We start from the raw sequence: 16,408 nt of genomic DNA, 5'->3' as shown, positions 1-16,408 counted from the left end.
AAATTCAAATGGGCCATTGTCATGTCCAAATCAATAGGTATGGGAAGCAAAGTGGATTTTCAGTGGAGAGGTATAAAAGCTCCAGCCACTTAGAGAATCTATTTGGTCTAGTTTGGAGTTTTGCCTTCCATAACAATTAAGAGTATGAGTTTAGGTCTCTAGGGCTTTCTATCTCCATAGCCTCTGAAAGTTTAAAAACGCACACCATTAGCACTTGCCTCATCTTTCCTAAACTGGGGGGTTGTCACGGTTCCTTTAAAGAAATAAGACAGTGCCTTGGAAGACAGCAGTCACCTCCCACACCCCCACTCTCCCACACACCCAAGATATATCTTGTGTATACTTAAGCTGTCTCTAATACACATAGTTTCTTTTTCACCCATGAGTAATCAGTCTTTTTCATCCTCCTAGCAAAGAGAACAGTATATCTTTGTACAGAAAAGATAGGAAAGAAAGGAAAATAAAAGAAAGCCCCCCACCTACTCCCTGAAATTTCAGTGTAAATTCCCACAAAATAGCAACAAATAAAAGATGGCAGGGAAAAACCACAGTCTAGAATAAGTGTATTTGTCAAGTGCTGGTTGAGGATCCAGTTCTATTTTGAACATTTTGAAATGTTTTCTTTCAAGTTCAGTTGTTTAGGGGTTAATGATGGTGGTAAAACCCTGTTGCTTTGAATAGGAGGGATTAGTTTCATTATTTCCGGATTAAGGTCAGTCTATGGAGAGGCTGCCACAAACTGTCAGCAGTCCCTATTCCCACAGTCACTCTGCTCATGCTTCTCAAATCCTCTCTTGGGCTGCTGAGCCCTACACTTTTTCTTCTGAATACTACTAAAAGGGAAGACTATTAGCATGTGCCCACTCTAAGACACAGATTTCCCCCTAACCTTCACTTTCCATAGGACTCCAAGGCCACAGAGGAGAGAGTTTCACTGGCCTGTTTGAGGTTGTGGTAGATTGATTGTAAATATAGTCATATTATTCACCCCTCTCTGTATCCACACCCTTGATAATATGACTTTGAAGCTTTTTATCAATAAGGTGGAGAATATTGCCCTGTTTTGAGTCTGAACTAGTATAGTTACTTCTTTGGCCACTACTATGTGGTAGTCATGATGAGCTTAGAGGAAGTTTTGCATGCTTCCACTATCTTCCTTGGGATTTTCCTGATTTTGCCATGAGTATAAATCTAGGTTGGACTGCTGAAGAATGAGAGTCAACCGAGAGAAGAGGCGTGGGGCTTTGGCCAATGGCTGGCCAACTCCCACAGACCAAGCCGCCCGGCTGACATGCAGTTGACTAAGTAATGTGAAGATCTCAACCAAGACCAGAACTGCCAGCCAAGCCTAGCTCAAAATACCAAACTGCAGAATTGCAAGCTAAATGAACATTAATTGCTTTAAGTCACCATGTTTTGGGGTGGTTTGTTTCATAGTTATAGCTAACTCTTACAGAAGTTTCATAGCTTCCACCATATTTCTTAGATCATTTGCCTGGTTTGCCTTATTATTAACAATATTGGCAGCAGTGAAAACAATAGGTAACATTAGGATAGAACTATAGAGTGTACAACTCATTTGGTTCTCATAATATCTAGGGAATAATTCCTATTTTAGACATGAATAAAGTAGAAACAGTGTTAATGTCCTTGACTTTTATGACATTAGGGTAAAAATCAGAGAGACGAACATTAATGGTGACAAATTTAGCACATCAACTGCTACAGTTTGGTACATGGAGGTACTTAGGTTGTTGATTGGTAGATTTTATTAATGCATTTTTTTTGGTTAATCATCACTGCAGGATACTATTCTATTGATATTTAGAGAGAGTGGAAGGGAGGGAGAGACACACACAGAGAGAGAAACATCAATGTGAGAGAGACACATCGATTGGTTGCCTCCTGCTCATGCCCCAACCAGAGCTGGGGGTTGAGCCTACAACCGAGGTACATGCCTTTGACCAGAATTAAACCTGGGACCCTTCAGACCATGGGCTGAAGCTCTATTCACTGAGCCAAACAGGCTAGGGCAGTTGATTGGCAGATTTAACAAAGGCATGAAACATATCTGATGTGGAAATAATGTACTTAAACTTAAGATGAAATTCAGTGAGTGCATCTTGTATGCATGTATGCAGTGAGTGAATTCTCTCATTAGAAGTGGCAAGGAACATCTGCTTCTATCTCTGATGGTGTTGATTATGTTTTCTTTCACTTTGTCATGTTGGTGGCACATAAGATTTACAAGGAATTTTAATGAACATTATCCTAGTAGATTTTCTTAATCTATCCAGTGAAATAGGCAAGGCAAGCACCATTATAAACATTTGCATAGACATATATAGACTAAAGCTCAGGAAAGTATCAAGATTCCTGGTTGAATTCTCTTCCCATAGCACATCGTTGCTACCCTTTAGTTTATAACTTTGTGGGAGGCAACATATTGCCTTTTACTAGAAACTTTGTTTCTCCAACCATTGGTTGGGGTGGGTGTTGTGGTGCATGAGGGACAGAAGCTGGAGCTCACAGATGAAGGCCAATGGGCTCAGGCAATAGTTGGTATTACTTTGCATGCAGTTCCTTGCTCACCACTGAGGAATGCCAGTTTTTAAATGCAGGAGGTAGGAATAAAGAAGCATTTCATTGACTAAGGATGGGTCCAAATAATGCTGGGAAGGAGGCGGAAGGCAGCACATTTCCCTATGCTGGTGTTTTGGGGGAGATGCTCAGAGGCTGGACTATCTCATCAGAAAGTATTGCCTAAGGTAAGGCTTCCTCAGAAGCAGACCTTCAAGCAAGCATTTGGGAGCATATAGTTTGAGAAGAGATTCTAGGAAATACAAGTAGTGAGGTGGGAATGACACAGAGGAGAAAAGACAGTTGATAAAGACAGTGATAATCATCAGGCAAGTTATCATGTGAGAAACTGGAAATTGAGTCTGCTGGAGGCATTCTGGGAGACAATGTAGAACACACACTTAAAGCTATCCAACCTGGGCCCAAGCAAACTGGGTATCCACTCACTCATCCCCATCCATCCTGGTTGAGGACTGCTTCCAGGGGTATTAAAATGTCAGCCTTTCTGTTGTTCCCAGCCCCAAGGCAGAGAATTACAGGGTTCTTCAGTGCAACAACCTTTGTGAGTGGAGGTAAGTGCTCAGGGGATGTGGGCCAGGGCACCAGCAGTGCCCAGCAGAAGGATTATGGTTGACGTTTTTCTTGAGTTGTTTGTGGAAAGAGAATCATAAACTCAAAGCAGTAAAGCCCCTATGGCAAGAGTCTGGAGGAGCTAAGGATTGGTGTAAGGGTGGGTAGGGAACATCAGCTGGTGGCACCCTGTTTGGGGGTGGAACTCTAGAATGTTCCATATTCATCCTGGAAATAGCCATGGGCTCTATGGTTAAATGACTAGTAAGTAGTTTCCTTGTTTCCCCAAATCTCCTCCATTCTAGGAGATTGATTTGCGTTTCTAAAACCTAGATGGAGAACCTGAGGTATATCACTAACATACTCAAAGGTAAATGACTAAGTTGATGATTATACACAGACCACTTAGAGCAAGAATTCCTACATCTTGGACCATGAAGTCAACACTTTCAACTCTTCTAAGAAAGTATGACTTGATATTCATCTTTTGCACACTGTTTCATCCTCTAAACTTGCCTCCCTGCTTGGGCCAAGGATTTTGCAAGTCTCTTCTGAACAAAGGGGAAAAACTTTAAACCAGTATTGACTGAGTTGCAGAGGAGGTACCCCAGCATTACTAGATGAAAAAATATAAGTAGCTTGTACATTGTTTCATCAATCCTGGCCTCTGCTCCCCAAATGCATTCACTCTGGACATATCATTTTAGTTATCCCAAAACTTGAAGAATTCTCTGCTTAAACTTACTTCATCTGTGAGGTCTTTCCCCATCACTCTATTTTAAAATAACACCCTCTCTCCTATGTTCTCCACTGTTTATCCCCTTCATTGTTTTACATTTCTCTTTGACACTTGCCATCTGATATACTTTATATTTTACTTGTTGGTTTATCTATCTCTCCCCAGCTTGAGTGTAAGTTCAATGAATGCAGGGAATTCCGCCCCCCCGCCCCCCCCCCCCCCGTTGCTCTCAATTCTCAGGACCTGGCATAGAAGCTCAGAAAATATTTCACAAATTAATAAATGAATGATGAAAGGCAGGTTCACCAAGGCCTCCTGCTAAGAAGTCCAGTACATTTGTATTTGCTGTTCTTTGTGAAGCCAAATATATCCTGGAGTTTCCTGTTTGAATTGAGAGAGGCACCATCCTGAATTTATTTTTCAGGTCTCTCTATAGCTTTATATACATTGGGTTTGAATCATGCCTATATTACTTACTAGCTGGGATAACTTGTTTAACTAAACTATTAATATCTTCTTCTGCAAAATGGGCTATAATGCCCATTTTACAGAGTTTTTAAGAGGGTTTAATGAATCTAACTAAATAAGGCACTTAACATAGCACCCGGCATGGACTGGATGATTACAAAGTATGAATTTTCTTTTCTTTCTCTTAATTTCCATTGCAATCATTAACTTGCTGACAAAGCACTGAGACAAAGATTAGGGAAAGTTGGTCAAATCAGATGTGGGGAGGATGTGGAAGAAGGACAGCAGAAACTAGAATGGAAAGGCAGACAGAGGAAAGGACTCTGTTACTAGGACCCAGGACCACCGTTCCCCCCGGTCTGGCCTTTTGTAGAAGGGTCATGGAAGAGGGAGATGAAGATTTAGCTTTTACAGTGTTCCTCCTCATTACATTTCTAATGTACTTCCTGAGTTGGCACATTACGCAGAGCTGATTCATCCCCGGGGAATATGTTCTCCTTTAGCCAAAAGGAGCTGACTGCATTAGAGCTGAAGTTGAATGAACTCAATTATCTAAGAAATATGCTTCAGAATGAATTATGTGATGGGTCTTAAAGCAAAATGCCCATATCATACCTTTCTTGTATCCAGTGTGGGATTTTAATTACACAGACAATGAGGTGAGGGAGGTAATGGTGGTTTGGTGAAGGTAGTGAAAGAGATGGAGGTGGAGGCAATGGTGGTGATGGAGGTGATAATGGTAATTGGGAAGGTAGCAGTGATAAAGTTGGAGGTGGTGGAGGTGCTATTTAAGATGGAGAGGTGGCAAGAGGCAGCAGAAAGGTGAAGGTGGTGGTAGTCGAGGCAGTGATTATGGTGGAGGTACAGGTACTACAAGTAATGGTGATGCTGGTGGAAGTGTTGGTGGTAGAGACAATGATGATGGAAAAAATGATAGTTATGTTAAGAAAAGTGAAAACACATGTTCACAGAAAAACTTATGAGTGTTCATAGCAGCACAACTCATAATAGCCAAAAAGCAAAAGTAATCCCAATGTCCATTGATGGATGAATGTGTTTTCCATATAATATTATTTGGCCATAAAAAGGAATGAAGCTCTGTTACATGTTTCAACATGGATGAACTTGGAAACATGCTAAATATAAGAAGTCAGTCACAAAGGATCACATATTGTCTAATTTCATTATATGAAATGTTCAAAATAGACAAATCTATAGAGACAACATAAATTAGTGGTTGCCTACAGCTGGGGGAAGTGGGATGGGAATGATGGCTAATAGGAATCAGGTTTCTTTTTGGGATGACATTATTCTAAAATTAGATTGTACAACTCCAAGTATACTAAAAACCACTGAATTATATATTTTAAATAGGTGACCTGTATTGTATGTCAACAAGCTGTTAAAAAGTTGAGGCAGCAGTGGTGGTGGTTGTGGAGGGCTCAATTTTGGTGGGAGTATACTGGGTGGAGCAAGGAAGAGTAAGAGTTGATTGACAACTGATATACCTAAATCTATGTAGGGCCAAGTCTGAGCACCACAGATTTTTTTCCATTCTTTTTTCTGTTTTCTGGAAAACTATATATCTTCCCACAGCCAACACTGAATCTACATACACATATTTCTGAAACAGATTATAAAAATCAAGCCACATTTCAACTGCCATTGAAATTGTATCTAAAGGAGACACTTTTGTTTTTTCCATACAGTGTCCTCAGCACACAGAATTGGCTTCTTAGGAGCAATGTGACAGGGGAGCCAGGTCTCCTCTTCCTGTGTGAGCGCAAAGTTAGATGGGGTCCATGAAGAAGTGAAAGCAGACATTTGGTGTCTATAATTTTTAATAATTTTAAACTAGCTACAAAATGTCAATCACTTCACAAACTGACAGAGGAGACAGAAGAAATTTAATATTACATGCTGTAATGATATTTATCTCACAGTTTATATTTCATTCATTTATATTATTTTTTAAAGGTTTATTAGCTACTAAACATCTCAGCAATTTGGTGTGCATAGCTCTAGATTAAGCAACAGAGAACTGTACTGATAACAAATCACAGGGAAAACGGTGATTAGTAAGAGTCAGCCTTATAAAATTTACATCTCCACACTGTTTCACAGCAAGATTGTTTTCTCCAAACACAGCCTTCAAAAGCAGCAAACAAACCCTATATTACAATCATTTGACATAGTTTCAGCCAAATGTTTATTTTGCTGGAAATGATTAAATGGTGAGTGTGTCAAATTCATCTTTTTAAAAAATTCTTTTTTTTTAAAAAGGATGATGATGATTAATAAGTCTCTATATTGACAGAAAGAAAGTGACACTACTGCAGTTTTGCTGGTATAAATTAATCTTGACAGTCTCGATACTGAACATGCTTTGCTGTTTTGTTGTTGCTGTTGCATGTGTGTGTGTGTTTTCATCAGTATGCTGCTGTCATGGAAAGATTTTATTAAGTAGGAATCTAAACTCTATTTAGTTCTCATGCATAAATGCATAAATCACATCACTTTTAGTGCAATGCCTGTTATGTAATTCCACATTTGTCTAATTGTGAAATCATAAAGACAGATGACAGCCAGGAGGAACCAAAGACAGCAAATTTTGAGAGTTTCAGAGACCAACACCCAAAGAAAGGACCGTGGCAGTAGCTCTGTGGAATGTCACAGTTTTACAAGAACAATACTCTGTATTGAAAGAATCAACAGCACATTGAGCATTCCTTAATTGTTGTCATTCAGCAAATGCCACTGAGGAGAGAAAAAGAAAAATGAAACCCAAGACATCTTACATTGGGAGTTAGAGCCACCAAATGACCACTATACACAACCTTTGGAAAGAGAGAGACTCCGAAAGAACAAAAGACACAATGTTTTTGGGAAGTTGATGGATGACACAAGACAACATTTACAATGGAGGTGGACTGATGTGTGTATGTGTGTAGACCTACTAGGTAATACCATGAGAAAAGCATGAAGGTGCTGTCTTGCCTGACAGCATTTGGAAGAGAACATAGGTGGGCACATTTAACCACTCCCCAGCATCTTTGTTGCACGTTGGTTGGCCTCATCAATTCTGGTTTTGTTGGAATCAGCCTGGGAAAAAGAGAAAGAAAAGAAAATTGAGGTTAACCATTAACATTTCATTCATCCTTGTGGGTCCAGTTCAAATGCCCTCTTTTGGGTGAAGGCATCTTGAAACTTCAATCAGAATTGACGATCCATTTTTTTGTGTTCCCAGTCATTGCCTATGACTATAAGTGGACATGATCATAGAAACTTGATCTTAGGTCTCATGACTGTTTTCCCCACCAGAGTGTGTCCTTTTGAAGACAGAGTTATACCATTTATTTTTCTCTCCTGAAATGACACCCACTGACTTCTATAGTAGGCAGTCACATCTGTTGGATTGAGTTGAATTACTACCACTAGTGTTGTTGGGTTCAAATCATGGATAACTTATTAGTAGTGTCACTTTGAGTAAATTACTTAACATGATGGGGCCTCAGCTTTCTCATCTTTAAGCCAGGGGCAATAAAGATTACAGCTAATGAGAATGAGTGTCTGCTAGGTTTCACGCATTCAATTTTGGTAACATCAAGACTGACATCATCTATGAGGTGTATATTGTTAGTAGCTCCTTTTTCCAAGTTAGAAAACCAAGAAGAGAGGATTTAGGTAGTTTGTCTAAAGTCGTAAGTCCCCATAAATGGGGACACCAGAGCCAAATGCAAGCAGCCTAGAGTCCGAGTCCACACTGCCTATCACTATGTTACTAATTTTACTTCTTAGATTTGCTGTGAGGATGAACTGCATTTATACACATAATGTGCTTAGAATAAGTGCTCGCTATAGCTTATCTTGCTATTATTGTTATTGGGTGAAAACGTGTCTTGCTTTTGAGATGTCTAATAATTTTTCAGCCCCATTTCTGAAGATTCACTCCTATAGGTTTGATAACTGACTTATTTTAAAATGGGTGAATTTACCATAATTTTGTACCTTGATTAATCTCCTCACTGCTTGAGTTACCTTTGCTGTACATACAGCATGAAACCCAGGGCTGCTACCAAGCTAGATTTTTAAACCCCAGAAAATAAATTATTTCTAACATCACTGAGAAACATATGAGGCAGCAAGTAGAAGCAAAGACAAATATTCCAGGAAAACTGACCTGTTTTTCTATCAATAGTATTTTTTCAATGATTACTGATTTTGCATCTACTACTGGGTTTGGTGCATTCCAATTTCTATCAAGTTGGGTCTTCTTTATTCAGTTTAATTGTGAATTCCTAGGACTCTAGAGTTATCCATATTCAAATATCAGTTTGCGAGTGGAAATATAAATATTTCTAGGTTATTCATAACTCTGAATTATCTGGCAATGATTCCCTACCATATGTTTGGATTATCAAGAGTTGACTTTCAAAACAAGTGAAAGCATTAATTTCCCTTGATTGTTTTAATCTATAGACTCATATTTTTGGCCTTGGGTTCCTAATTTGGAAAATGATATTCTCTTCAATTTTACTTGGCTCTCAAATCTTCCTTCTTCAGCTACAAATCCTATCAGAAACAAGGACAGTTGGATGCAAAGGAAAATTATAGGTTCAGACCAATGTGCAATGCTCCTGCAGGTTGAATTATGCTATTTTTCCCAGCCTGAACTCTGAGAAAAGCTCAAATGAAAAAAAAAATCCATTTCAAAATAGGTGGCATTTCTGGAGGCAAATGTTCTAGGACCTCCTGCATTAAAAATGCACCGGTGAGCTTCACATGGTGGGGCAAGAGGATAATCTGAAGTAGAGCACAAGGTCACTCTGGATATCTTTAAAGGATTTGGGAGGAGCTGGAACAGACCTGTGTTTCATGAGCCTCTGATTTCCACTTAAATTCTTTCTGAAGCATATCAAAATTCCAGCCCATATGATATGTGACACAAAAGGTACCATTTTATTATTGGTGTAACAGAAGTAGTACTTTTTTCGAAAAAAATCCTGAGATAACCTTCCCTGAGGTGTCTTCCTGGTATTTGGAGAATGCCCCTGTGTTTATTCTATTTATACTAGAGGCCCGATGCACAAAATTCCTGCAAGGGGCTTGGCCCTCTCAGCCCCAGCTTCCTCCAGAAAGTTGTCGAGAAGGTTGTTCAGCTATCCGGTCTAATTAGCATATTATGCTTTTATTATTATAGATGCTTTAGAACTGCATTTGAGGAATGCAGCCCATTCATTTTCATATTTCTATTTAGAGGATCCTGAACTTGCTGGCATGCCTAAGATTTGCCCTTGTGGGAAAGCCAACATGCCCACTGGAAAGCCAGTAAGAGAATTAGAAGGAGCTATTTAGCCCACCCTTCTAAACACTCTGGAAATCTCAACTTCAGACCATGGCAGGTAGTTTTTAAGCCACAGCTGAGACTTGCAGAACTGGAGGCTCATTACCCAACATGGCAGCCAGTTCTGATCCCAGGTTTGAATTATTCTCTTATTATCTTTCAGATGAGAAAACCAGGTCATGAAGCAGGAAAACCCTGTTGGATCCAAGATCTTAGTTTTCAAATGCCATGTTTGCTAGTTGATAGGAGAATCTGAGGAGTACTAAGGCAGCCTCACTATATTTCATCAGGTGTGACAGCTACCACTGACAACTTTATTTATTTTTAAAAATACATTTTTACTGATTTCAGAGAGAAAGGGAGAGGGAGAGAGAGGTAGAAGCATCAATGATGAGAGAGAATCATTGATCAGCTGCCTCCTGCAAGCCCCCTACTGGGGATTGAGCCTGCAACCCAGGCATGTGCCCTTAACGGAATCGAACCTGGCCCTTCAGTCTTCAGGCTGATGCTCTATCCACTGGCTAGGGCTCACTGACAACTTTAACTGAAGTTTGCATATCTATAAGTTTTTTCTTTGGCAACAACTCCATAAAATATCTCATATAATCTTGCCCCATTTTAATTTTCTGAAGGAGTGGTACCTTTATAAGAGTTTATACAAGGGTGGGCAAAAGTAGGTTTACAGTTTATTCTTATAGTATTTATTATTGTGTTACTTTCCATACAAACTGTAAACCTACTTTTGCCTCCCTGCATATATAAATATCCTAAATTAGAAAGCAAGGTTTTTAAAAAGGCAAAGTAATTTCTTAACAGTCCTTGGGGATATATTGAAAATTGCTTTGAACTCCCAAAATTTCATTATTAATCCAGATGATAAGAAAGGATCATTACTGATGGAATTGGATGAAGGTTGTTGTTGGGGTCATGAAAGAATATGAGAGAAACATCATAAAATTCTCTTTACTTCTACCATATAATTTTAATTTAATCTTAGGTATGCAAGAGACCTTTGCCCAACATTTCCTATTAACAGAAGTGCAAGCATATATGAGAAGGTGAAAGTGTGTTAATAATTGTGAAGCCCATATAACATGTATCATTTGAGGGCAATGCTGGGTTAAAATGGGTTCTAAGTCATGTCCAGATTGTAATTAGTTGGGGTTGGGGGGGAGCTAGTTATTCAAAGGCAACTAGACCCCTCCCCACTTCTTAAGCAATTCAGCATTCAAGGAACAATACAAACTATAATGGCTATTTCCCATCGTGACTTTGGATTAAACCATGTAGCTTCATATGTCTTTGTCCTTGTAATAAATTGGGCCCAGAATGAAAGGGTTTCCCTGAAGAATAAAGCTAGAATTTCAAAGTGGCAGAATTAAAGTTCCACTTGCCTTTCCAGGAACACTTTTTCTTGCTTCAAGTCCAATTCTATCAATAAAGTTTGACCCCTCTCTCTTAGTAAAAATTCTCCTCTGGAACTCTAATTGAATTAGAAATACATTATCCCCCTACATCTTTGAGTAAATTGAGTCCATGAATAGAAAATGACTACTTGCTTTTTAAAATCATTTTTCTGTTGGAAGGTAGTTCAGCAATTACTTCTTAGTTTATTTTTCTGGGCCATAATGGGTTAGGTCAGTTTGTGTTAGCTCCAGTGCTTTTTGAAGCTCTCAATATCATTCTAAAATCTATTGATTTGCTCAGCCTTAAAAGCTTCAGCATATCAAAGGCTCTAAACAATGGTAAATATGTCATGACTTATAAAAGTAAGTAAAGCACAAGAATTTTGCCAACCAACACTGACATTTGTGTAGCTCAATATTGATCAGGCAAAATATTATGCAGTCAGATACTTTCAATATGGAGCCCTTAGAATACAAAAAGGCAAAGTGTTTCCTTTATGTCTACTCATTCCTTTTTCAAGTCAGTGGAGACTGCTTGGGTAGCAAGAAACTGAGTATTTAGCCTTATGATTCAAGAGATCTCAAAAAACATCCTTCTCTATTCACCAAAGTAGAATGAATTGTTAAAAGGAAATTCAGGGGCTCAGGTGGAAAACTTCAATATCTTCCAGGGAATAAACTTATACATTTTAAGCTCAGCCAACTAGAATTAATACACAATTATGATTAAACCTATAATGTGTCTATTTTTTCTTTTGAATTTGTTGAAGAAATTTTAAGCATTAATCAAGATTCTACTGATTGGGGAGGGTTGAAATACAAGGATATAGAAACAATGTCAGATTTATACAATGTGGAATATTAGGTTTTGGTGTCCTTTTTATAAAAGCTTTTCAATGTTTCTTTCTCTTCCCTTCTAATCTCAAGCCCCCAAACCCACCCCTTCCAATTCTACTCTTGCCACTCTTCCTTATGCCTCTTGGTGCCCCTTTGGGCTCAGTCACAGAGCCATATCTGTGACTTGTGAATTCAACCTTGTCACATTATGTTTCTCACTTTGAAATCTGGACATGTGTATTGTTAGACTGGAAATGGAATCTGAGCCTTTTAGAACTATCATTAAAACTTTGGCATTTATAAAAATCAAAGCTTATATTCATCTTCTGCCTAAACTAAAATAATTATTCTTTTCCCCATTTCCTGATTTTATTCCTAAATCATATCCACTGACTAGTTCCTAACCATCCTTTAAAACTCAGTTCAAATTCATTTTTTTTCCTCTTTTTAGATTTTCCCATCCTCCGAACCTGGAAATCTTCCTTCATCTAACCTTCTTAGCATTTTATGCGTGGCTCGCTCAGTGAATTACATTTTCTGTGGCAGTAAATTCATCTGGAGGCTAACAGTCTCCCCTAGGCTGTGAGTTTCTTGGCAGATGGATGGTATCTTTCTCATCTTTATATGTTCTGTGATGCTGAGCACCATGCTGGAAATAGAGGTGCCTCTGAGGAATATGTGCTAGATTAAATTCTATCTTCTACTTACTTATCTGTTGCTGAATTTTTGTCTTAAAGTAGATGGAAAATTTCCATCTACCAGTGTGTCTGAATCCAATGCCAAGGTTTGAGGGTCTCATTATGCCCTTCACACTCTCTCAGTGTTTAGCTCAGAAGTAATGAACAATGGAAACTTGCTGACTGCCACATGCTTACCTTCTCCATGATCCTGTCGATCTGGCGATTCTGTGTATCGATCTCATTGCCCATATCCAGGGCCATGTGACGGAGGTTTCCAATGATGCCGCTCACCTGCTCCAGGTTTTCATCCATTTCATTTTCTCGGGCATCATTTGTTACCCTGGAAGTGAAACAGCAATTTTTAGTGGATAGAGGATGAGAAAAAAAACTTGAATACCAAGGATCCAAACCTTAGGAAAAAATCCATAGACCTCTAGATATCAATCTTATCTACCTGAAATCTCCATTCAATATGTTAACATGATTTAGCTTTTATACTTTAGAAAGTAATTTTTATTTATTTTATTGTATTAGAAAATAATTTTTAAAATGCATTTTAAACTCTTGAATTTCCATTTTTAAAGAATTTATATTGTTAAATAGATTACTTTATCTACCTCTTTCATTTCCACTAACACGTTATTTTTTCCCTTCAAACATTTATTCCAATTTTCATGTTTAAAAAAGAAAATTATTTTTAGTTGGAATGTTTCTTGGTCAGAGAATGAAGATGAAACTAGCTAGAAACTATATTTTTCTTTCTGAAATGTCAACCCAAATCTCCAAGAGTCAAATTCAAAATGAGAGAAAAGCTCATTGTGTGAAGTCAGTGAATTTCTCTGCTCATCTTCTTTCCCATTTGGGACCAACATCAATGGGAAGAGTAATGTTCATTTCAATCTGCCCCTTAATCCCACTTGCTCCCAAGAACTCCACAGGGAGCTACTTATTCAAGATGACTTTTATTTGCTCAAATTTCAATGCTATGAGGTTTTTGGTGGCATTGTGAATGGATGATTTTAAGCGGAAAATAAAACAAAACAACTGTGCTAAAAGGTTTGTTCCAGTTCGAGTGGGGAGAAAGGAGTAGGTTCTCAAAGTGCCTTACCATCTTGCCATTTCTTTTTTTTCTATAGCTCAGCTTGAAAGTGAAAAAGCAGTGAAACAGTAACTCTTTATTGCAAATGGTAGGTACTTACTCCAGAATGTTCTGGCTAAATAACATTTTCCCCGTACAGATGGTGATGGGCTAAAAATGATCAGAGGGCTTAAAATCCTCCCGCTATTGTAACTCCCAATGCACACTAGCCTGCTAAGCGTTTGAAAGCAACCCAGTCCAGAGCAAATGAAAGGGGGAACTTCCTAGCTTTTTTTTTTTAGAAGAGGAGCTTATTTAAAGATCATCAACAGCTAAGGCATACTTTCCGTTCAGTGGTTCTCAGCCCTGATTGGGCATTAGAACCACCTGAGGAGTTTAAAAACCTGCAGATGCCTGGGTCCCATTTCTAGAGCTTCTGATTCAATTGGTGTGGATTAGGTCCAGGCACTTGTATTAAAAAAAAAATCGCCTTCAGTCATTCTAATATGCAGCCAGGACTGAGACCTCCATCTAGTTTCCCTGGGAGCAGGTAGAAACAGGAATAGAATTGCGACCTGTGAGGCTCTAGGGTAGATATCTAGACCTTATACCTAAGTGAGAGTGAATTATCACTTGAACCTGCTTTACTGGTGGGCAACATTAGTGGCCTGGGTGAAGATAACTGTATAAGCAGCTACCCTAGTTGCTGCTGAGTCCTGGTATAGTAGCCTATAAAAAGAGATCATTTTGTTTTTTTCTTTTCAACAACAGGAATATTTGTTACTGTATTTGTTTTCTGGTATTCTGAAAGCTGAGTTCTGAATTGGCAGATCTGTGTAATTTAAGATTTTTAAAAATCAATATTTAAGTTGGCTTTTGTTTCCAGATCTCAAAGGAAATGATTAATAAGAAGCCAGGTATGCTCATTATTGTCTCTTTGCCCAGATCTGTTCTCTGACCATTTCTCTCTGTCCCAAGAGGCTGACCTCTCTACAACCATATCACCCAGATTTTCTCACCTTCTGACTTCCCGAGGGCTTTGCAAATGGCCAGTGAGCCACTGGAGGGCAAGAGGAGGGAGGTGCTGGCACATCTATTGTCTTTCTCATTTCCTGGTAGATTTGGCAGTGACTGCATTTCTCTACCCACAGCTATCATTCTTCTTGGGTTCTGATAACAGCTGTCTTCTGTCCCTTCAGGACTCTTCCTATTATTGCTAATCCGTAAGTGCTTTACCATTGCTTGTCATTAAACCTGTCCACACCACTGTAACCAACCTCCTTAATAAGCTCTGTTTAATTAAACTCATGGAATGAGGTGCCTGTTGGCTGCTCATGTGATCATGTGACTTGCTCTGTCTGGTGAGACTTTGGCAAATATGACACAAGCAAAGGCTTGATAAGTGCTTGTGGATTGGAGCCTGCCCCTTGGAATGCTTTCACCACCATGTAAGATGCCTGAACTGTTCTGCTGGAGAGGCGACATGAGAACAGAGGTGCTCTGCTGACATCACCTGCCAACCCTAGCCGATGTTGACAGCCCCAAACAAATGAGTGGGCCATTTTGCATCATTCCACACCAGTTGCCTGTAATGAATGAGCCTAGGCTCTCAGAAGAACTACCCAACCAACATACAGATTCATAAGTAATAAAATGGGTGTTGTTTAAAGAACCACTCAGTTTGGAGTTGTTTGTTACTCATAAATAGACAACTGTTACAGTGTTGGCTGTGCAAGGCTCACCTGCGGATGAAGCCACCGCTGATGGCCATCTGCTCCCGTTCGTCCACCACACGAGCAGGCTGGCTGGCCACCACTCCATCCTGATTGTTGCCCCAGGCTTTTTTGTAAGCATCACTTGACTTAAGCCTATGCAAAAAAGAGGGTGAGTGACAAGGCAAGATGGTGGAGCGTCAAGCTCACAGCAACAGTTATCTCTTCAAGCCAAGAACTGAACCAAGCGAATGAGTTTTAAGTTGAGGCATTAGAGAATACCGATATATCATAATATGGACCCAAACAGTTGGCCACCACCATGCCTCAGCTACTCAGCATTTCATGTCCAATTGAGTCAATTGCAATTGTCAAGACTAACCTTTGCCCACAATTTGTTCTTGTTTTGGCATGTTTTTTGTAGTTTAGTTAGATTTAAGACAAGGATTAAGGTAGCTGGAGGACATTCAGTTCTATTTCAGTGACATGGTTATATTTTGAGACACAAAACACACAGGAAAACATACTGGCAGACAGACACAAAACAAGACTGCCAAGTAGAGTGTGTACATCACACCACAACAACACACTGTCATCAAGAAAAACATACTCAACCAAGTTTTTACACACTATCATGCAGAATTCCGTTTAATTTCTCCTCCCCTCCCCCAACACATGTGCGGAACTAACCATTCCAACTCTGCATGAAGGACATAAAGGATTGGTGGTTGGCCAAGGGTGACGGTCTCTGAGTTGCCTCTAGCATGATCTGAATTAGATAATATATCGGTACTTCCAAACAGTCACCATACATCCAGAGTTGATGTACAAACCTTTGTCCACAGAGACAAAAAGTAAAAGAGGCGTAGTGAAATGAATGCAGGAAAATAGAAGAGAGAACAAGCCATCTAGCACCAAAAAAGGTAATCCCTCTACGTCTTCTTCATGCACCAGCTACAGGCATGAGTAGAAAGTGAAGCATTCTCATTTAAGC

At 39.2% G+C, this 16,408-nt stretch overlaps 1 protein-coding gene across 5 annotated transcripts in view; it reads right to left on the bottom strand.

Annotated features, from left to right (window-relative positions):
- Positions 1-6,180: 6,180 nt before the first annotated feature.
- SNAP25 (synaptosome associated protein 25) overlaps positions 6,181-16,408 on the bottom strand; it is an 82,483-nt gene continuing 72,255 nt past the window's right edge. For 3 of the 5 annotated variants that reach the window (XM_080686224.1, XM_080686223.1, XM_080686227.1), the window contains 3 exons: positions 15,445-15,570; positions 12,820-12,964; positions 6,243-7,459 (listed from right to left, as the gene is read on the bottom strand). In XM_080686224.1, coding sequence (XP_080542350.1) covers positions 7,391-7,459; positions 12,820-12,964; positions 15,445-15,570 — 340 coding nt within the window. In that variant the 3' untranslated portion in view covers positions 6,243-7,390. Of the gene's footprint in view, positions 7,460-12,819; positions 12,965-15,444; positions 15,571-16,408 lie in introns of all 5 variants that reach the window. The other 2 variants (XM_080686225.1, XM_080686226.1) reach the window with 1 other exon arrangement.

The sequence above is a fragment of the Plecotus auritus genome (assembly GCF_963455305.1).
Source record: "Plecotus auritus genome assembly, chromosome: 8".
NCBI classification, from domain to species: domain Eukaryota; kingdom Metazoa; phylum Chordata; class Mammalia; order Chiroptera; family Vespertilionidae; genus Plecotus; species Plecotus auritus.
Note: the sequence above shows the minus strand (reverse complement) of the source record. Positions and strands in the feature narration are given on the sequence as shown.